Genomic DNA, 22,753 nt, shown 5'->3' with positions numbered 1-22,753 from the left:
TTAAGTGAGTTTGGGGGATCGTCCGTGTACCCGGGTTCCTGCCTCCTCACAGTGTTTGATTTTGGGCTTGTTTAATATCTCCCTGTGTCACTGCGAAAAGCAGCGGCCTCCATTGTTTTGACTGTGTGGGTTGTAACTTTCCATTTTAATTAACTCCCCAACCAGGAAGTGCCTGCAACACCATTACTCTGCTTATTAACATGAAGGGAATAAGAAAGGGGAAAGAGACGGAGAGAAAGCGAGCGCAAATTAAAGACGGATACGGGGGGGGGAGAAGAAGGGGGGAATCAAAAGGAAGAGAGAGAGAGAGAGCTGGGGAAAGAAGACAATGATTGAAAGGAGTGCGAGAGCGAAGCTGCAGCAGTGGACAGGAGACAGAGGAAGATGGGGGGGGGGGGGGGGGGGGGGGGCTCTGACAGAGCTCTACCTCTTTTGGGTTTGAATTTAATTGCCGTGTACATCAGCACCGAGCGGCATGAAGTACCAGAATCCCAGACAATATATCATCGAGAAACCAACAGTGTCAGGATGCGCAAACGCCAGGAAGACAAGCAGCGCTCCAAAGGGAGAGGAGGCGAGGAGATAAGTGGAGATGAAAGCGATACGCTTCAATTACTGTTTTGCAACTGAATTGAAATGAAAAACTAAAGCCTCCCCAGCTCTAGCCAGAGTCATATGAAAATAACAATCCCTGGTTCTCTCCTCTGATACTGGCCTGAAGCCATCAGCTTTAAATAGTGTGCCGAGAGTATGAGCCTCTCTCTCTCTGTCTCTCTCGTCCTTCTTCCCTCCCCCTTCCCACCCAAATCTCCATCGACAGCAGTTTTGTCACCCACATATCATATGCACAACAAATGCTAAGGCCCTGAACCGCGGTCACTGTTGACACAGATAATGAATCATACTGAAATATGCAACAGTGACACTCAATGCTGGGTTTGTTTTGAGTGCCATCTCGAGTGTGATGCGCGGCACCGTAATTCACTGGACCATGATTATTCATTCGATAATAGCGTGAGCTCCTCTCCCTGCCTCTTGTCAACACGCTGGGTCTGTAAGGTTTGAGCTCCATTCAGGAATCCTCAACCTTGTGTTTGCTTGTTTAATACATGCTCCACAACGGACACCTGAAAACGCGAACAAAAGAAAGAAGAGTAGAACAGAATCTGCCATGTTTTTTTTGGAGTTGGATTAAATACTCCGAGTCGTTCTTTTGTTGTTTAGCTGACGAGACATCCGTTGAGTTGGTTGTTTCCTGTCACGAGGGACGTAGAGGCTGCAGCCAGCTATAGCAGCATCCCAACCCCCCCGAGGACAAGGCTTCAGAGATGGGCTGTGAAGCAGGGGGGTGGGGGAGGGGTTCAGTGTCCTTGACCATCAATCAGTGGCCTTAGGTTCCCCCCCCCCCCCCCCCCCCCCCCCCACCAGCTCCCCTGGGAGAGTCCACATGAGACACTCCTGAGCCAGAACTGATCCTGTACACACCATGCTGTAAATCGGGCTAAATCCCTCTACATGCAAGGTTCACAGCAACCGCCAAGGGTGTCTTTAACACAGTGCAGCACAAACTAAAAGCAGGTTGTTGTTTTCTTTAAAGAAGAACGGCGCTGGTGCTCGGTAAAGAGTATAAATGGAATATCATACAACGCTCATGACATTTGATGAGGGGATGCCGCACCTTCAAAGAATGTGCTGCGCTCCACCGTCTCTTAAATGCTCGCACACTCTCGGTGTGCGAGCATTTAATAGAAGGCGATCAAGACATTTTCCATGCTTTACCTCACTTCAATCCACCGACGGTGAAATACGCTCATCCCCTCCGCCACTCGTCTCGTACCCTCTTGCCTGTAGCAGCCTGCCATATTGAGTTGCTGCACAATTGACTTGCCGACCCATCAGCTCATTCATCCGTTTCTCTCCCCATTCCTGCCGTTCCTGTACAAGCAAAGTGTCCATCATGACCAGATATGATGTTCAAAACTCATCACCTTCGTCTCCCGCTATGATCATCACATACTGCTGCTCCACAGAGTCCTCATTCACACGGACCTTCGAGCTCATTAGCCCTACCAATCATTTGCATTAGTGATAGTAATGAAAAGCCTCCATTAATAAGATGGCCTTCAGAGATCATTTACCGCCCTCCGCCTCCCAGCACTGCCATATCCTCATCTCACCCCCTCCATTCTGCCCGTCTATGCTCCACATCATAGTACCTGCCGGTTATCAACACCCAGCAGAATGCTTTTTAGGGCTTTTTTTTTTTTTAGGGCCCGGCCTCTAATAGCTCCTCTCAGCATCCGTATCTAACTGGAGAGTGAATGCGTTAGAGAGACTGGTCACCTGATAGCTTGCTGAGTGAGCCGAGGCCTCTCGATTGCAGGCAGGCTTTGGCCTCCAGCTTGACTTAATCAACGCCTCTGTGGGATATCTGGACACATAAGAGAGCCCTCAGCACGGCGTGAGCTGGGGGGGAAGGAATCCCAAAAGAGAAGACATTTCCGACGTTCTCCACACAGATACCGCTCCTTTTCATTATTGATCGACTTCTTTCTTTAACAGTCTCTCTTTCCCTCCTCCTCCTCCTCCTCCTCCAGAAAGTGTGCTCTGTGTCTTGCTTTTATTTGAACTGAATAGTGACGGTATGAGTCTGTCATCCAAAATTCAGAGTGACCTACACGTATGTTTATTACACCTTTCAATTCAAGGACGTACTTTATGCAGGGAATCAATGAGCTTGCAAATGATGTACTTTATATGCACGCCTGATGGATGAATCTCCATTTTTCAAATGTTTTATGAATTTTCCCTTGTAGGTTTCTTTCTCTTCTCTTTTCTAAATTTAGAGGGTAAATCCACATCAGCACATTCTGGGAATAAACAAAGGAACGCTGTACAGTGTGGATTGATACTTTAAGCGAGCGTTTTTAATTACAGCATTTCCAAAAGCATAATTACTCCATGACTTTGGCTGCTCCCGCTAAATCTGTTTAATGTTAGAGGCTTAATAAAATGCACAGGGACGCAAACAAATGGAGTCAGCATGTAGCAAATTCATGCAGCCCTACTTTCCCGTCCTCTCTTGCTCTCTGTCTCTTTAATAATCTCCCTCTCATATTTGGGTCTCTCACTCCCACTATCTCTAATAACTCCCAACGCCCCCATCTCTCTCTCTCTCTCACTTTTGAATGCTTATCAGGGTTTTATTTCTGTTGCGAGTCCTGCTGCAGGCCCAAGGATTTTGCTGAGTCAGCCCGATGCTTAGCTTCTGCAGCCCTGTGATGACAGCGGCGGTCTGGCCAGTTATGAGAAACGTCTTACTTCAGGCCGACGCTACTTGTATCTCCAAGAGCTGCTCCGTCGATACAGCCCGATAACATCTGATCTCCTACCAGGAGGCTATACCCTCCCTTCCTGCCCTTTCCTTTCTGTTCCGCCCTTCTCCTTCGCCTGTAGCGTCCTAAAATAGCAATTCACTGCTATGTATGTAGGATTATGATAAGACAGCTCCCTTTTATCAATTTCCATTATGGTGCTGATAACACAGCAGGCCTGAATGTTGAGGGTTAAGTGCATTTTCTTCTTGATGGATATAAGATAACTTTATAACTGCAGACTGCCTGGTTATCACAGTTCACCTGGGGCTACTCGGATCTGACTGGAATTTGCTCACGCTGAGCATCTCTGCACGAGCACACAAGCTGCAGCCCCAATTTGCTCAGATGGTCAAACTGTATACAGAGCAATCCATATTTGTTGTTACATATTTACCAACCCTGAGCTGTTAATTGATTTCTCTCAGATCAATTCAGTGGTTTACAGGAATTGTTCGACCAAAAAGGGCCAAATCAATTGCCAAGTGATTAGCATGTGCAGTGGGTTATTTCCAGCCGAGGTGCTTCATAAGACTTGAGGCTGCGAGGAGAAGAGGCACAATTCAATGGAGGCACACGCCATATGTTTACGTTAATTATTGCTAGCTCAAAGTCTGCTTTAGACAGTGTACGCCCATAGGCTGTGTGAGTGTCACACATGAAATATTCCTTTATTACGCCGAGACAAAACCGGAGGCAGTGAATGCACTCCAGTCGCTAGTCCCCACCTTGTTGCTGACTGCCTGTGGGAGGTTGAGATAAAAGCTATAGAGTCCTGAAGTGAGCACCATTGATCCAGCGGGGCATTTTATACAGCAGTCTGAGACACTGCAGGTCAGGCCCCTCTCTCTCTCTCTCAGTCAGTCAGTCAGTCACTAACACACACACACACGCGCACGCACGCACGCACGCACACGCACGCACGCACGCACGTACACACACACACCTTTTCTAATACACACTGAATCTGTTAAGTATTTAACATTTCAAGGTATAACAACTGGGATGTAAACACTCGCAACCGTTCAGCATTTCCTGTCACAACATATGCTGCAGCTTCATGGACAATATGAGTCAACATGGTGCCATAATGCTACTGAAATGACCCTCTCGGAGCATGTAGCTTTGGGAGATTGCATTCTGGAATGAGAATGAGTCCCTTTTTATACTGAAACCAGAAGACTAATTGTGGTGTTGTTCCTAATACCCTCTGTCTGCAGTCCTGGAGATGGGTAGAAAAATAAGTCACTTGTGTCAGAAGCAGTTAACCTCGATAGCGTATCTAAGGCAGACATATTGTATTCAATTTGACGTGTCAAGTTGACGCTCTTTGTCTGACGTCTTTGTCTGTGGGATCACTGCAGACGAGAGGAATACAACATGAAGGATCCAGCTCACTGAAGGTATGATTTAAAGCATGATGGGTAGGTCTCCTGTTACTGTTCTACAAACAACACAAGAAACGTAGTGTATGTGCTCGGGCAGTGGTGGAAGATGAAGTTTATTGTATGTATTTTTGGAATACAGTGTATATTATTGGATTAGTCTCAGTGATGCATTAAAGCTACTCCAAGGAACTATAATCGTGTGTTATTTATGTTGTCCCTGTGGACAAAAAGCGGGAGTGTTTCCGAGCACCAGAGTTACTAAATGCTTCAAAGAATCAAAACAGTTCAGGAGACAAATCAAGGTGGTTTGATGCAGCACAAAATGCTGCCAAATAAGAACAATGGGTGCATTGGAAAGGTAAGTGTGACGTACATCCAATTTGAGTGTGTTCCAGGCTCTAGATCACTATTTGGAAGGGCTGAGTTGTGTGCACTCTGTACAATGACTGGATGTTAGGGTTGTATGAATGAAAGGCAGCCCACAATGAAATGTGTCAGATCCTAAAATAGGGCAATAACTCTTATCTTCTCCTCCAAATAACCCCCCCCCCCCCCCGCCGCAAATCCACTTTAGCCTTTCCTCTGCAGGCTCATCCTCACTGACATACTGACACTATCGACATGCAACTTTCATGGTTGCATAAATATAAGAACTAATGATGGTGACACATGCTCTTTGTCCTTGGAGAGAAAGACTTGGTGACTGCAGCTCCCAAGTCTGTAAGTACCACTCTCTCCGCCTTTGTGTTCCTGTTTTTCACATGAGGTCAAACATTATTGACTGGAGTCACTGAGGGGAATAAGTCTGCGTTTACTGACAAATTGGACCGGTGGATTGACTCCTGGTTCAACTCACCTAGGTACCAGGAGCAGCAAATATCAATATGTCTGGTAAAGCGGCCTTTTCCTCCTAATCGACAGTGGGGCTGCAGTTTACTTTGGTTTCCAAAACTACCATCCTCTCCTGCATGGAGAGCCATTTGCTGTTCACTGCGTTTGGTTGTTTCACTTTAACAGCAAACTAACTGTCTTCTTCTTCTTTGAGTTATAATGGCGGTTGGCAAACCAGCTTATGGGTTCATTAGCGCCACCTACTGGACAGGAGATCGGTAGAAGAAAACTTTTATATTACTGTTGCTTTTAAAAAAAATGATCAGACTCTGTACCTAACCAACGTAATATTGTGTTTTTCATCAATCGACCCTTTACTAAGCCCCGACCCCACTGCTGCTCCATCGATCTGTCAGAGCTACAATGGAGCCCACACTGTCACTAACCGCACTCCCTGAATAAATATTATTGATAAAACAAAAAGCAATTTCCGAGAGAAGCAGAAGGGTCCACAGTGTGCGTTTGAATGATGCATCCAGGATGTCACACTGACTCAGGGTTAAGGGTTCATTTCAACCAAACCAGAGTTGGTGATCATTGAAAAAGTGTAAAGAAGAATCAAGGAAGTTTTGGTGAGGTATATTTTGTTTCAATAAAGTCTGAATTCAGTGTTTTTTTATGACACGCTAAAATTACGTTTTTTGTCAATGGAGTCCTGTGTGTTTAGCGAGAGAGATATAGCTGCTGTGTAAGTGTACCTTCAGTAGCTTGTGCAGCACAAAAGTGCTAATGCTAATTAATGATGTGCTAACACACTCTGCTAATGTTAGCTCCACAGGTTGTTACGTAGAAACAACGTTGTAGAAACATTTTCTTGCGACCTCTTGGGGCAACGAGTATCACTAAGACTTACTTGCTCGAAGTCAACAAAATTCAAAAATGGATTGCATGCAGGCTTGTAAAACGAGCAGAAATTGAAACCCAACATCAATTCCTGGCAGTTGCTTGTAGTTTTCTGGACTGCCTACAAATCACTGTGAACGGTCGTAAATCTGCCCCTCCTCTGCAATTTACCGTGCTGCTTACTGATGACATTCCCTCTTTTAATGAAGTGCACTATTTTCCCTTGTAGCTGACAACAGAGCAGATGTATTCATATTTAGATACAGTATTAATCACCAAGTTGACTCGCTGCTCTCGTGACAGTGAGCGTGAGTACCGGAAATGTCAGTTCAATTACATTGTATTCATTCCAATAAAGGCAATTATGGCATAATGTAAAGGGTCAGAGAGTAACCATGTAATGGAGCTAATGCTATCTGTCTAGCAATAATAATCAAAGTTCCAACAGAAATTTAAAAAAAAGAAGTTGTTTTAATGGTGAATAAGACCCAGAATCCAATCACTGGGCTACTCTATCATTGTTCATTTGTCCTGCATAATGTGTGAGGAAAAGAGTAAGGATGTTATACATGCAACACATACAGCATGCTGGAAAATAATTTCCACATAAGCTAGAAATATGATGTCAAAGCAATAACAAAATCACTCTGACTCTTTACAAAACCCTTCTCTAGATATAATTGCATACTTGCTGAACCGACAGCGAGAGTTTGACCACAGATTGCTCAAGGTAACAAATACCAATTCATTCAAACACACTTTCCTTCTATGATTCATGACGACTGCCTCGCTTGAGTCAGACAGTGTTCAGCTACATGTAGAATGTAATTGAATAATATTTCACACTGAAATCAGCATTCGTCAATCTGGAGACTTACAACATCTCCAGAAGTCTCCAGGTGTCAGTTCACCACGGCTATGATACGGCTGGTGATAAATCCCACGAACAGACCGCATCCTACCGTGTATTTGATTGTCTCGCGATCCTTTCCGACTTTCCCAGCCTGTCTGTGGCACGCAGCACTAACTCCGCTGGTTCCTACTGAAGACGTGAATCCTTAAAGTGGCTCACAAATATGTTTGATTCTTGAAAAAGGTTCAATGATTTCCTCAATACACTTTTTGGCAAACTTTCCTCAAAAAAGAGAAAACACATTTGGTTCTCTAGAGAGTATTTACGTAACCGACTCAAAGTAAACGCAGTGCACACATTCATTGTAATGAAGGAACATGTTACACAGTCCACAAAGTTGGCTCATTAATGTGTTTTTTGGAAAACAATGGAGCTCCAGACTTATTCATCAAAAATGACACTTTCTTTCTAAACATTTTTATATGTTGCAACACTTTATGGATGCATGTTTGTAGGTAAATCCCTTGACAGAATATATCTCACGGAAAGGCGTATAAATAGCACGACATTTTCAACATTTCCGTGTGTCAAAAAGCAAGAAATGCGTTGTTATTGCATGATAAATAAGAGCTAAGAGCTGGCTGGAATACATACAAATTAGATGGTTAATAAACCACCCAAGAATATTTTGGGGGTGGTTTATGAATCCATCCTTTTTGTCTGGTTTGGTCCAACTTGTAACAAAGAAAAGGGGTTTTTAGTCCACTCAAAACCCATAACGATCAGTCAAATGTCAACAAAAAAAGCACAACAACCAAATTTAGTGGCAGATATATAAAAGCAATACAAATGACCAATCGTGGAAGTGGGGAATATCTCTCTGATTCTGATCTGTCCTAGGATTGCTTACTGTTCAAGTGAAAGGGACGTGGGCCCCTTTCCAGTCTGTTTTAGCTGTTTCATGTTGGGACACAGATCTGTGGCTGAAGGCCCACCGGGAGCCACCCACCATCACTAAGATCTCCCCACGCTAGATGGTATTAGGAATAACAATTGTAAAGCAAAATGGTCTTATCCGCTCGTCTCCTTTCAAATGTGCTCAGACAAAAGCGCCCGGGATTCTTCAGTGCTAATTAACAGTGTCAATGGTGACAGGACTCTGGCTTGCGAGGAGCTCAGCCCATTGATTGTTTCAAACACATTACTGTAATTCAGCAGGAGGGGGGGGGGGGCTTGAATTTAAAAAAATGGCCGTTTATCACTTCAGAGACCTACAGTATAATGCCTTGGTGTATTGTGTCCCCGAGATTATTTTGCCAAAGGCATCTCTCAGCGTGTTCATTGACCTTTCTTCATCATTAGTGAATGTAAAGAGGGTGGATCCTTGTCAAAAGCCTTGAATAACTCATCAGCTGCAAGGCCGGGGGAATACTAAAGGGTTAATGGTTTCTTTTCGGGGTCTTCGAGGCTTTACCCTTAAGCACTTGCATTTCAATTCCTCCGTTGCTTGAGAGGAGCTGAAGAGGGCAGCGAGGGAACGGAGAAGGCAGTGAGCTATGCAGGATGCATACAATTGTTTGCCTGAGTGTGTGCGTGAAGAAGTGTATCATCAACAGTCAGCAACAACACTCCAGCCATCAAGCACTAATGCGCACACACACACACACACACACACACACACACACTACTACCACCACCAATACTCATAAGCATGTAAGTGCTTATACACTATGTGTGTTTGCATGTGTGTGTATGAGTACTGCACTCTTTATTAGCCTCGAGGGGAGTGTATCACACATGGCAAAACTAATCCAACTTGCATTGAGAGCCTTTAGTATTAAGCAGAGCGCTGGCCGCTCTTGAGCGACGCCAAGGACGCCAAACAGCTTGGAAATGGAACAGATAGAACTAACCTTATTTAACGGCCAGACATCCAAGCCATTCCCCCAAAGAGAATGTCATTTCTGAATGTCACGACCTTTTCTAACCGCGTTTAAAAACCTCCAAGGTCTTAAAGGTGCAGTTTGTCAATAAAAAGATTTTGAAGACTCGTGAGGAGCGTAAACGGAGAGAGAGGTGATATGCATATGCTCAGCTTTTAATAGGTGGTGTATTGCAGATACTGTCATCCGTAGTTAGGCTGATTGAGAGGTTTTTCTTGAGGCTCGTGACAGTGATTGAAGAAGTGTGTGTGTGTGTGTGTGTGTGTGTGTGGAAGTGTATGTGTTAGATGAATTTAAGTGCAAGACCACACAGCTTTAATAGCATAAATACAAGAGAAATGAAAAGAGAGAAAAATGCTTTAAGGGTACCTGTGTGTGTCAGCATGATTTAGTGTGTGTGTGTGTGTGTGTGTGTGTTTGTTCCATTTAGTGGGTGATGGGAAATGTGGACTGATTTAAGGTTAGGGGGAAATTGTCGAGAGGAGCAGCTCTCTCTGTTCTGGCGTCTTAGAGATAATTGTCTGGCAGAGTAAAACAACACTGTGCTGCAGCACTGCTGCACCCAGCAAAGAGCTCATTCTGAGAGGGCGAAGGGGCGACTCTGAAGACATCAAACTTGACAAAAGAAGTAGGGAACGATTCAAAGGAAGGGTGTCTGGGGTTTGATTTGAGAGACCGGAGACAAAAATCGTGGCTGTGCCATCAGGAGAGCACATATGGAACCACACAATCGATATCACACTGTTTTAAAAAGTGACACAAGTGCAGGAAGTCAACAGGATTCATTTATAAATCTCTGCGGACGAACGCTACTGAAGAATACCACTCGTGATTCCTGCTATCACATCTTTTCTCCAAGTATGATCTTGCATACAAAGTGGAGAATTTGTTGTGCTGTTTGTGTACTAGCTGTTGTGATTAAGAGGAGCTCGAAATTCTGTTTCAGACAAAGCTGGATGAAATGCAAATCAGGAGTCAATGCAGCCACATCTCTGATGACTGACAGGCATTTCCATGCAAGTGCTATAAGTGGGAGTTAAAGTTCAATCGAGGGAGCGAGCTCAGGAGAGCCCCGTACGAACCAGCTGACTGGACTCTGTTTAACACATTCTGGTATTTAATGCACCTTTATGCATTTTTTATATGCATATTATAACTGATCCCAAATTGCATATGGTTGTATGGATAATACTTTAATTTAAGCCATACTATTAAGCATTGTGAAAAAAATGTTATAATCAGTTCATAACACATGTTTACATGTACTTTATTTATCCACAATTATTCCCTCTCCTGTGAAGACATATTTCATTGTAATATGTTTGTGTTTTACATAGTTTCGTTATCTGTTTTTATATAATTCTCCACTTATTGGTGCCCATATTTTCTATTGTCTTACCATCAAATTGCAAAGCGCATAGTTAATGACATGGATCAAATATTAGGTTGTTTGAATTTACTTTATTTTTATATACTTGGTAAACTTACAGTCGGGTAAAATGATTCAGCAACAGATTTGAACAATAACGACAGCAGCTTAAATGCATCCCCATATTGTTATGTCTGTATGTTTGATTTATCCAAGTGAAACAAATCCTTGAATATTAATTTCTGTGCATATTTGGGAGGCAAAGGGGTTAGTTAAGGGTTGCTTTTGGAGTCAGTGGGCACAGTATCTTTACTCCTCAGGCATCATACTGTCAGCTTCAGTCAGGGTTTGTTTAGAACGGGCAAACTAATTACTGTGTAATTCCCAACACTTATCATGGAGTGACATACAGGCACCCCGTCCCTCTGAGATTCAAATACATGGGAAGAAGACATGAGTAGAATTCCTGCAGTTCAAGTACTATCAGGATGGCTGGCAACAAAGACTCAACCCCTCTGGCACAATCACATGAAAGACCAGTAATCTGTTGGCAGCCAGCTGTCATATATGAATATATATGAAACCACACAACAAGCCGCCCAGGCTTGCCTCCCCAAGTCACAAGTGAAGCTGGCAGGAAACGGTTGGAAATACAGGTTGCCTGACAGAAGCGGTGTAATAATTGCTCAGTGACATCGTAGTATTGTGAGGCAGTGTTAATGGAAATGATGGCGATTTTTTCAATATCGACAGAAAATAAAAACTTAACGTTACCTGTTGTTGGAAGAAAAACATTTTAAATTTATGGATTAAATATATATACAATCCCCCTGCAAATCTCACAAAATAGTGTCAAAACAGCTGGGATAAACCACGGAAATGTTAGCGGCAGGTAAGATTTAGATTAGATTATATTCGATTATTTCGGCGGTCAAACGAAGAGCTGTTTGCTCGAGGATTTTCATTGCATTAATGTGGATGTTTTCACTAGTCGTCTTAAGCTAAACACAGACTGTGAGTAGTATGTCCGTATTACACAGTGAACCGTACGCAGTGGAGAGCTCAGGTAGCAGCACAAAGTGAGCAGCAATGAAGTAGTTGTATGTGTCACATCGAAATCTGTGACCTGTCAGATTCAGGGTCAGTGTCAACTGTAGGAAAGAGTTTCACCAGCTACAGCTTGGGAATGACAACTGCATTTACTAAAATCACTGACTCTATTGTGTTATTGCGAGTTGACATGGGCACTGTGTGCTCATACTCTGTGATAAACAGGTAATCAGTGCCTTTTCTGATCGCACAAGGGCATGTAACCTTGGTAACTGCACAAATACAACACTGGTGTAGCTTCAGAAGGACATTAAAGTAAATGCACAGTGAAACAACACTTCAACTAATAATAATCAAATGACTCAAACGTGAGCTCTTGTTGAAAAATCTAATTTTAAAAGGCGAACCCTGTTTCGAGGCTTACAAATGGCAGGACTTTGCACATTTTACCTGCAGGTCTGTAAATATGCAGCTGATGTCTTAATGAAAGCTACTGCCTCAGCTCCTCAGCCCTCATGAGCTGAATACCAAAGCTGAGAGTGATGCAGCGAAGAGCATCCTAACAACTGAGCGAGGCTTGAAGAGTGCATTTACTGTATTTCCAAGGGCAATGACAACATGTCCAAAGCTTTTCCTCCATCACCACTAAAAGTGCTCTCTCTTTTGCCTCAAAATTACACCCATTTAACTCCGCTGAAGAGTGCTCTCACCAGAGATGAGAGAGAGGGAGGACCTGAAGCACAGCACAGTGTGAACCCACCGCAATCTACAAGTTGGCCGAAAAGCCATCTTTTCTGATTTACCGCAGCCTCTACTGTAAGTGTGTTGCTTTCTTCAATCATCCTCCTTAATGCACTAACCATTAGAGTCTGTCCAGAAAGAGAATATACCCTGGTGTCTCAATTATAGACCAAGACTGAATCTCTACAGCAGCCATTCGTGGTCATAAAAGGAAATGGCTATCCATTTGCTGCTCCAGCTCTCACACAGCAACTGCAGAGGCCAGTCTGTTGTTGGGAGCAGCAAAACTCATCTTTCCAGCTGAATCGTCTTATTAATCGCCCTGACTGCTGTGGCGAGCGGGCCAATTAAAGTTGGAAAAGATTTGAATTGACAAAAAAAAACACTTTTCTTGTCCATTTAATGGTGACTTCCCTTTTGTGTGCTTTTCTTCTTATTTGCCAAACTTTCAACTCAAGAGTAAGACTGCAGGTTTTTGAAAAACAGCTGTAAATACAACATCAATACTGGAGAAGGATGTCACAGACCTGCGAGCACTAACACAATGCATAATGTGCTTTGATCTTCTGAGCATGGTAGATGTGTGAGATTTGGTGATCTGCAAACTCTGAAAAGTTATGCTCGAGAAAAAGAATATAAGTGACAGCGACAGGGATAAAAGCACTGCCTGCAACGAGAGCTCAAGAAAGAGGTGGGAATAAACACATAAAAGAAAGAAGATTCTTTGGCACAATTTAAAAACTCTGACAGCTCTCAGTTTTAATACCCACCACCAATACCATCCTCACAAATACTGAAAAATATCCATGAAAGATGAGCAAAAACAAAGTGAAGTCTGTGAAATAGTTTTCTTGTTCTTCTGAAGACAGTTATTTCGTTTTCTGCGTGCACCGCTGTGTTTCTTCTGTGTGTGCGTGGGACTGACAGCATGACCAGGTTTGTATTTAATGGCCGACACTCCTGAGGAGATGCGAAGTGAGAGAGATAATCAGAGGCAAAGAGGAGAGCGGTACATGTGGGAGCAAGGGAATGAACAGAGAGGCAGAGGGACTCGGTGAGCGAGATGTTTGGTAAGTAGAATTATCGGCTGAAGGGAGGGGGCAGCACGGCCATCTATATCCCAGACTGACAAACAGGTGAAAAGCAACCCTGAAAACAGGTCTTTGTGGAGACAAACAGCTAATATGGATAACAACATGTTTATAGTGTAAAGATCAGAGGGAAGAGAGGGAAGTGGGCTTTTGTGGGAGACCGAAATGTGCTGTGAATGCTCAATGAGAGTCTGGAATCAGAGAAATGTTGGGATATATTTTATCACTGCTAATCCAGCAATAGTCCTCAGAAGATCAGATTTAAATGCTTCACCTATCACCTAATAATGGTGACTCTGCAAAACCCCTAAATATGTCCAATAGCAACATTTTCAACGTAAGATGAGGGCGTTCATTTTTAAGGATTAAACTTTGGTTACCCATGCAGACACTGTAATCAAAACACCTGCCTCTGATGTAAACTAGGAAACAAGTGAGTACAACACACAGCGTTCTCTCATTTGAGCCTCCAGAAGGCATCACCGTGGGTGGATTTTACTGTTGTTTTATGATCTAGTCTTTATGATTTGCATTATTTTAGTATCATGTATTGAATCTAAATTATGTAGCAATATGATGGAAATTATGTTTAATGGCTAATCGGTTTAGCAGCACCAAATATGTTGCATTAAGGATTCTAAGCATATTTTTGTTGTTAATACTGGTAACGTAAGAATATTTGGATTGGTTTATTTGTCTACAACTTAAAGACACAGGTCAGTTCATCGTGCATACCAACTACGCCTTCCTGCATTCACACTGAATGTTGCCATTAGCTGTAAATTGAGTGGTGCAAATCAACAATAATGGGTGTTATTCCTAGAAATACTGCTCATCTTCTGTTTTGTGTGTTGTAGCAATCGCACAATCAATACTAATTTCTGTGTTTCGGAGGTTTTCATGAAAATGTTCCTTTTTTTAAAGCATATCTTAAGTGTTTCACAATTAATTAACAAAAGCAAATAAGGAGAAAGAGAGTTTTAAAGCACCCTTCCTAGCACAGTAAAACACAAAATCAATTTCATTGTCGGTATCTCCCACATTTCACCAATCAGTATTAGCATTCAGAATGTGTTTTAGGGCACTGTGATAAAAAGCCCAGGCAGCCAGAGCAAAAGACAAGCTAACCCATAATGACTAATATCACACCAACAACTGAGTACCAATCAGCCAAATAGCACAAATAACACTTTCCTTGATTCATATTCATTAAAATGAATTACTGAGAGAAAACAGAAGATCGTACGGCAATCATATTGTGTGCTATTAGAATATCAAAAATAATGGCTTACATTTCCTGAAAACATATGCTGTTACAATAAAGCACATGTTGTAATAAGGCATGGGATGTGTTGATCAAATAAATGAATTCTGGAAATATTATGGCACACTCAGGAGCACTATAAAAGGATAATTAGTGGTCTTACTTATTGCTGGATGTGTCCTGTATAATGTGGTGCATTATGAGGAGTTTTGTACATGTAGTCACTGGAGAATTGTGTTTTCCTATTTACTTTACTTTCATCAGATATATAATACAGCAGCAAAGGAGGAAATGCCAGTTCTATTTCCAGAGCACACACTTTAAACCCGTGTACTGTAACAACAGTTTTTCGACTGGAGAAGCTCACGGCTTCCAGTTTCACAGGACAAAAAGCCATCGCATATTTACATTGTCCAGGGATCCAGGGGTCAAGGATGATAGATGACATGCCATCTGCTTATCAGGCCCTCCCAGAGACGAACATTGGGAGTTAGCACTAAGAAAAAAATGAAGGTCAGCATATCACCTCAAAACAAACCGTACGGGACAGGAGTCGGGGTGGCGGCGTGAGGTGGCTGCAGAAGGTTTGCACGGCTCTTGATCTTGCCTCCATATAACTGATAAGGCTGGTAGAAAATGCACTGCCAAAAAAACGGATTATCTGTGGGCAGCTCAGTGTGTCTGACACCAGGCATGCTGGGTAAAGTGAGGCAGGGCTGTTTACTGTAGAGGCTCCTCGAGCAGTTAAATACTGCTGTCCAGACGTCGAGGATTTGCGCTGCCAGTCTTCTCAGACAAAGACCCCGGCGTAAGCTAATCAGTGGGAGATGTTCCATCCTATTAAATATTTCACAAGTGCAGTGTATTTATAATGTCATTAGCTGGGGTGACTCAGCTCACATCAACAGTCACATTGGTGCTTGTATTGTAATTGCCTCTGGACGAAACTCAACTTTAGTACTTCTGGCTTTTGCAGTTCACGTTCTAAAAAAGCCTCTTTTTCAATCTAGTACCTGGTTCTCTTTGACTTGAGAGTGTCAGATTGCTTCTCTGCTACGCTAAAAAGGTCTGAAAAGAAAACAAATGGGATGTGACCCAAGTTTGGTTTGAAAATAACTGAGGAACAGATGAAGATAGTCTTATGAAAATAGGCGATGTGTACTGATCGACGGCGATTGGCTTCACCTGGGGTGAAACAAAAGACTCTGATCTGTTCAGCTCATTCAATCACATCCAAGGAGTCCAATATCAATCAGTGTTATATCAGTGTGTATCAGTGTTCTCCTGCACAATGTCAGAAATAATCCTGAGGTAGATTTAGGACATACTGTGACAGCAAAAACATATTACTGTGTCATAAATCAAAGATATTCTTTTAGTTTTTCCTTCCATGATTTTTGTGAATTTACTTTTCACCGATTAATTCAGGATGACCTACCATTCAGGCTATCAATTCAAATCAGTAATAACTAATCCATGTGGACATGTAGCATATGTTGGAGCATATGTTGTGTATGAATACATTGTAAGAACTTAGTATGCACCGCTGCAGGGCCCAAGAACTTTGTTAATCGTCAGTATTTTGTAGTGAATTAGTGAAAACCAGAGTCAGTTCCTCCATTTCCCCGGCTCTGATGTGGAGGCTTTCGTGTTGTAAAATGGAGAGAGCTTTTGTCTGATGTGACACCATATTGACGACAGCCCCACAAAGTAAAGACGCTGTTTGAAAGAAAAAGAAATACAGTGAACATTTAAGTCACTTTGCCTTCATTACAAACCAATAGCTGATAGCATCCAATATTCAGGCTCGGCTTGTTTCTCATCCACAATGGGGCGCCTCAGTTGAACTGGGCAAACATCTGAAAACTTTCATTTAAAATTTCAAACTTCAAACTGTTAACTCTTTTATCACTATTAATTCCCACTGAGGCCAATCAGGAAAACAATTGTGATAAAAGGTATGTAAAGTAGTAACATTTTAATGCACACAGCTAAAGATGCATTATGCATTAGGGCCAAAGTTAGAGAATATTGCCACAGTATTCTGAAAAACAGTCAGCTGCAGATTTAATCACCAAAGCAATGCATCACATGGTTTCAAAGACAGACAAAATGCGCATATGAGCTCTTTCCAGTAATAGTTAGTCTAATATTTACAAAGTGATGGCCAAGAGAGAATATTAATTCAGAACTTAAGAGAAAAATACCAAGTTGTTTATTTATTGAAGAAGCCCTCGCGCAGTGCGAGACCACCAAAATGTGCCTCAGGGTCCAACTTGTACCGACATTAGATATCCAAATAAAGAATTGAAAGAGGAAACCTAACCTTGTTTAGAGTCATCTTCCAAAGAAGACATTACCCCAATTTCAGATATAAATTAGCCAGCTATCCTTTGATTGGAAGAAGCTTCACATGCCCACTAAAATAATGTCATTAACCCAGCTCCCCGAGCCTTTGGGGAGCTGAGAGAGTGACTTTTGCATTTTGGAGGACTTTGGAAGAATACTTAATAAGGTAGATTAACTCTTTGATGTTCCGCTCTGGACCTTGAATAAAGACACATTTCATTGAAATATGACCTCCTCTCATTCTAAATCAATCGGAACATTGTCTTCGTTAAGCTTGTGATTTCTGTGTGATTTTTCAAAAACATCTAAAGGAAATTGATTTGACTAAAAATTCAGAAGACAATGCAGGAACCCATTCTTAAAGGTTGCTCCATCATGGATTCTCTCAACACAAGTTGTTTTATGACCTTCTCCACAATATTAGCAAGACACATAAACCTTAATTAATCTCTCCTTCCTATCTCCTAGTGCTTCATGCTGGGTTGGGTTACCTCCTTCTGCGAAATTAGTTCTGATTACAACAGATAATGGAGAGAAGATAAATAATAATGTCCTGTGAGAAAAGAGGGCTAAGAACAGCGAAACGGTGTGTGGATCATCCTCACTTAGCTACTCTCAGGCTGCCTGAATGTTGTTTATTTGGGAGTTGACATGACACATGGGAATCAGAGAGTCACATGCATTATGTATAATGCATGTCATATCCCTTGAACCAGCAGCACTGTACACCGTGCCTCGCAAAAGACAAGAAATTGGGCTCAGTACAGTGTTAAGAACATTGTTTTTCTACTGTCAAGTGATTTGCGGGAATAAACAGAAGTGAAAGCCTGTGGGAGCATATGCTATTATCACAGGTCTACATTTCATCGGGATGACAGGGTGGCACCGAGCCAGCTGCTTTGGAGTATTGGATCAGTGCTTTATATTTAGGTAAATGCATACGAATCCATATGCTAAAGATAAAACAAGCTTAATAACTTTATAGTCAACAAAATGTGGTATATACCATTTGAAACATGGGCAGTGCAAACCTTTGTGGCACAGAGGATTCGGTCATGCAGCAACAACAGATGGTTTCTATTTCTGTCTTTGGCTCCCTGACAAGTGTGAACATGTCTGTACGACATTGATGAGATGAGATACGATGAGAAATGACTCGATAGGATACGATTTTATTCACTCCCAGGGGGGGAATTCAAGTGTCAGGGGTCAAAGATACAGACTCTATACAAAGAAGAATTCTAACCAACCAGCACCACAACTTTATACATTTGCGTTTTGTTCGGATTGACATGTTAGTGAGCTTTACAGGTGCTGGTAGATGAACTTGTTTCCTCATGCTTCCAGTCTTTAAGATAAGGTAAGCTAAAGTGTTGGCTGTAGATTCATATAAAAATGTACAGATACGAGAGTGATGTAGATCTTTTCATCTAAAATGTCAAACTATTCATTTAAAACAACTACTACTACGGTATCAGCAGTAACATTAAAACGTTAATGACAATAACAGGTAGAGCCATATTTATTATGAAGTTTAAGTATCATTGTTCGACAGCTGTAGAAAAATGGCATTTTTGATCGTCCTGATGGTGGAGCAGTAAGAGGTGTGAGCAGTGAGTGTGACAGGTCTGACTGAGTGGGAGTGGCTTAGGTGTGGTGGTGGTGGGGGGGGGGGGTCACAGCTGGCTACGGCTGTGGTCACAGTTGCTGTGATGGCAGTGGCCACAAGTGAACGCCTGAAGCATAGCATCTTGCTCTTTGCTAGGACGAGCTGGTGGCTGAATGTCGTGTCCATCTGCTACAGTTCATCATCAAGAGAGTGGGAGGGGTTTTTCAGGACGGCGTTCATCATGTCCATCATCATCCTCCTCCTCCTCCTCTCTGCTACTGCCTCCAGACTGTGCAGTTCCAGCTCGACCACAGAGACTTTCTTACCAGTTCCAGCCTTCATGCCGCCTCCCCAACACACTATAGCCAAGAACAGTACAGTGACCACAGCTGACTTTCAGCAGCCTGTTGCACACACACTGAAGGATCTCAGTTTCCTCAGGTGGTTGTGACATCATAAATGGGGCAGGGGGCTTCCTGCTGGGTGTTAACCTTTGACTCTTTTAGTTTGTTGATAAGAGCTTCTGGTAGCTGTTAGTGACAACTCAAGAACAACAACTTACTGTATCATGGTCAGTCTATTTCTGAAAATGTGGACAGTACAGTATATATTGTAGTGTGGCAGTTTTAAGACAAATTCAGCTTTATACAGCCTCCTCAGGGCTTGAAGAAAATAACCATTACATACACAATTCATGTTTTGAATATCCAAGAAATGCATACCGTATTCAGTAATATAGTCGTAGTCTAGTTTCAGTCAATCAAATCATTGTGAAAACTATCCTCGTGGCACAAAGATGTCCACAGTTCTGTGTTTGAACGATCAAAGTACACAAGCTCTGAGTCAAAACAATCCAATAACTAGCATGCAAGTATGATGTAATTAACTTACACATTTTTGCCCACCTGATCTGACTCTTACTGGCACAACAACAACAACAACAACAACAACAACAACAACAACAACGTTAGATTTGAAAGCACAATGACTGATGTTTCCTATTAATGTTGTTTTCTCTATGTAATTTGCATTTTTTTGTCATTTGTCATTCGATCAATGGGCTGAAACATGCACTCCAAGTGCAGTGGGGGATGAACAATTGTTCCACTTCACAGATCTGATTCGCTTACCTTACTGACGAGAATTTCATCCCTTACTTTGGAAGCACGTCTTCCCAAACTTATTCACAGGGGAAATGAAAGGCGATATTTTACTGTTCAAATTAATTATCAAACTTGATTAAACAACGGTTGGGACGAAGAACCATTTGCAGGGATCTGAAATAATTCCCTTTACCAAGCCATTTAGTGAGGGCGCCATCAAAAAATTAACTTCAAATACAACTTGGAACAAAACAAGATCAGTGGTTCGCTGAGCGAGTTTATCTCCACGATTGAAACCAGTGGTGTTCCTTTGGACCATGAAATTGTCATTTGTTCTGCAAGCGTTACATCAAATGAGAGTTCAGGGCCATGCCAGGACTGTTCGTTGCTGCTGAGCTCATTTGAACTCGTTATCTGACAGAATCTCCATGGATAATTATGTTTGGCTCAGATAGACAGGTACAGAACGCAGGCGAACATGTGCTACTCCAGAGTTGTGTCTCCATAGAACGCAAGTGGAAAACAATAGCGCCCATCCACAGAGCTGGATGAAGAGTCACAGAAAACACTGAGCGGATTCATCATGCAGTATGAATCCTTGCTGAATGTGATCGCGGGTTAGTGCAAGTGCATCCGAGCATGTTTGAATAGTTCAGCATGTCTTCCGTTCAGTGCGTATTGTGCGTGTTTCGTGCCAGTGAAAGAGTGCATGTCGACATGTTTCTGTGCACATGAACAGTATTAAGCAAAAATAATGTAACCAGTATGAGAGATTACATTCTGCGACTTGCTTAAAACCATTAGAGAGGGAGAAAAGACGACCAGGCAGAGGGGATTACTCTGGGCTGGAATGTGGAAGCGGCAGAACACATTGAGGGGGGGGGGGCGAGGGTGACATTGACAGTGTAGCACCGACAACAGCACTAGCAGGAGATCAGGTTAAAGAGGGTGGCAGAGCGCCAACTGATTGTTCTAGAAAGAGGAAAGAACAGAGACAGAAAGGAGAGAGAGGGATATAGGAAGATTAAGACAGAAAGGGAGTGATAAAAGTACAAAGACAGCAGAGATTCCATCTTGCAAACAGCAAACCAAGGGCCTTTGCCACCAACAGCTTCCTGGCCTTTGATGTATACTGCATTTAGGTAGCACTGATGAGCAGGAGAGTGGCAATGTTTGTGGTGAGAAAGCCAGAAGGAGAAGGAGAAAAGGAAGCCATTATGACAAGCATCAGACCCAGGGGCCTATGGAACAGCCACTTTGATGACGCTACTGTGTGCTCCACGTGGGGGTGGTGGTGGCGGAGGTGGCGTTGCAATGAAAGGAAGGGGGGCAGGGTGTTGTGATGACACAGGCTGCAGGAAGTATATGTAGCCAGGCTGGAGAAGCCAACCCAAAAGTAACAGAAAACAACCAAGGAATGCAAATCAAACAAATAAAGGACACACAACGAAGCTGTACACCCAGCAGGCATTCCAGCCAGCCAATTGAAATAGATCAAGATGGAGGAGAGAATTTCAGCTCAGGTAAGTATGAGGCAGCGGACCTCTTTGCTGATTTGGTGTACAGCATGGTGACATATACTGACCTGGGCTTGAGACAGCACTAGTGGTGGTGGGTTCAATAATTGCTACAGGGGAGGAGAGGGGGTAAGGGGGAGGGGGAGGGAAAGAGGACATTCATGTATTATTAACAGAATGGAGACGTAAAATAAAAATAAAAATGCATGCAAGGACAAAAGGACAGGGAATGGAGAAAAATCCTCTCCATGCATTAAGGACCGGTGTCTCTGTGGCAAGATGCAACCTCCACATGCTCATAAACAATACCCTTTATCTGCCCAGTTGTCTCGGATTTGCAGGGGTCAAAAATGAGGGGAACCTGGGGGCCTGGGGCGATGCACTACGGTTACACTGGGGCCTGTGGGGTCGGGTGGGGGGACTGTAGAGAGAGCAGGCCCTGCAAATGTGTTGGGCAGAAAGCATGATCTGGCCAATTGCTATATATTCCCCTTAAAAAGGCAAACTCATCAACCTCATGGATTTCCTTTTTGGGGTTAAATAGTCAGTAGCCACCTATAACAACATCATATGCCACTGATTCTACATAAACTACACAAAACTAAAAACAAACCATGAAAAAAACGATTGATTTGTTTTTTTCTTTCGTCATTTTGTCATATAAATTGTCAAAATATATGTTGAGGTTGTCCAATGTGAAGTCTCTATTTGATCATGTGACGAGATGATATGATTTACAGTAGCTAGTTTAGGTGCAAAATCTGTCAAGATTGACAAGCTGAGCAAATCTGCAAGCCGAGCGAGCAGTCATGTCTTTCACACATGAAAGCAGTAGTAAGTAACTCGGGCTCCGTCATAATAGAGTGCACTGGGGAACATTGTAATTATTGTACGCTACTGCTAAAGGGGTTTGGTGATTGGATGAAAAACTTAAATCACACATTTCCACTTCATTGTTCGGTTAAACTTGACTCAACCCAACTCACTTCCGGTTGGAGGCTCTAGTTCGTTTTAATATAGACCAGATCCATAGCTTATCGCCATACGCCATATAAAACTGCCGTGACATCCTCGATCCTACTCAATGGCTCCTTTCATCAGCAACCAAACAGAGGAAAGTGTGGACCATTGTACCGGGTAGTGTAACGTTCAACAGAGTCATTTTGTGGGCGGGCACTTTTAATTCCCAGTCAAGGGAGTAAAAACTAAAAAAATTGCGATTCCTGTTGATGGCAGCTTGGCTATTTGAAAATGGCGGGTTTGCGCAGAATGGCGCTAGCGATGATTCTCTCTGACCAATCAGCGGTGTGTAGCATTGCCTCGGCTCGCTTGGAACCTCAACCGAGGTGATACCAAAAAAAGTACCAG

General features: G+C 42.7%; 1 protein-coding gene across 1 annotated transcript in view; it reads right to left on the bottom strand.

Annotated features, from left to right (window-relative positions):
• negr1 (neuronal growth regulator 1) overlaps window positions 1–22,753 on the bottom strand; it is a 123,955-nt gene that overhangs the window by 3,267 nt on the left and 97,935 nt on the right. The window contains exon 7 of the mRNA XM_076088073.1: window positions 21,454–21,495. Within this exon, the coding sequence (XP_075944188.1) occupies window positions 21,454–21,495 (42 nt within the window). The remainder of the gene's footprint in view (window positions 1–21,453; window positions 21,496–22,753) is intronic.

Source organism: Anarhichas minor, unplaced genomic scaffold, assembly GCF_050575085.1.
Source record: "Anarhichas minor isolate MPS153535 unplaced genomic scaffold, ASM5057508v1 ptg000010l, whole genome shotgun sequence".
NCBI classification, from domain to species: domain Eukaryota; kingdom Metazoa; phylum Chordata; class Actinopteri; order Perciformes; family Anarhichadidae; genus Anarhichas; species Anarhichas minor.
The sequence above is the reverse complement of the archived record's forward strand: the minus strand, read 5'-3'. Positions and strand labels throughout refer to the sequence as shown.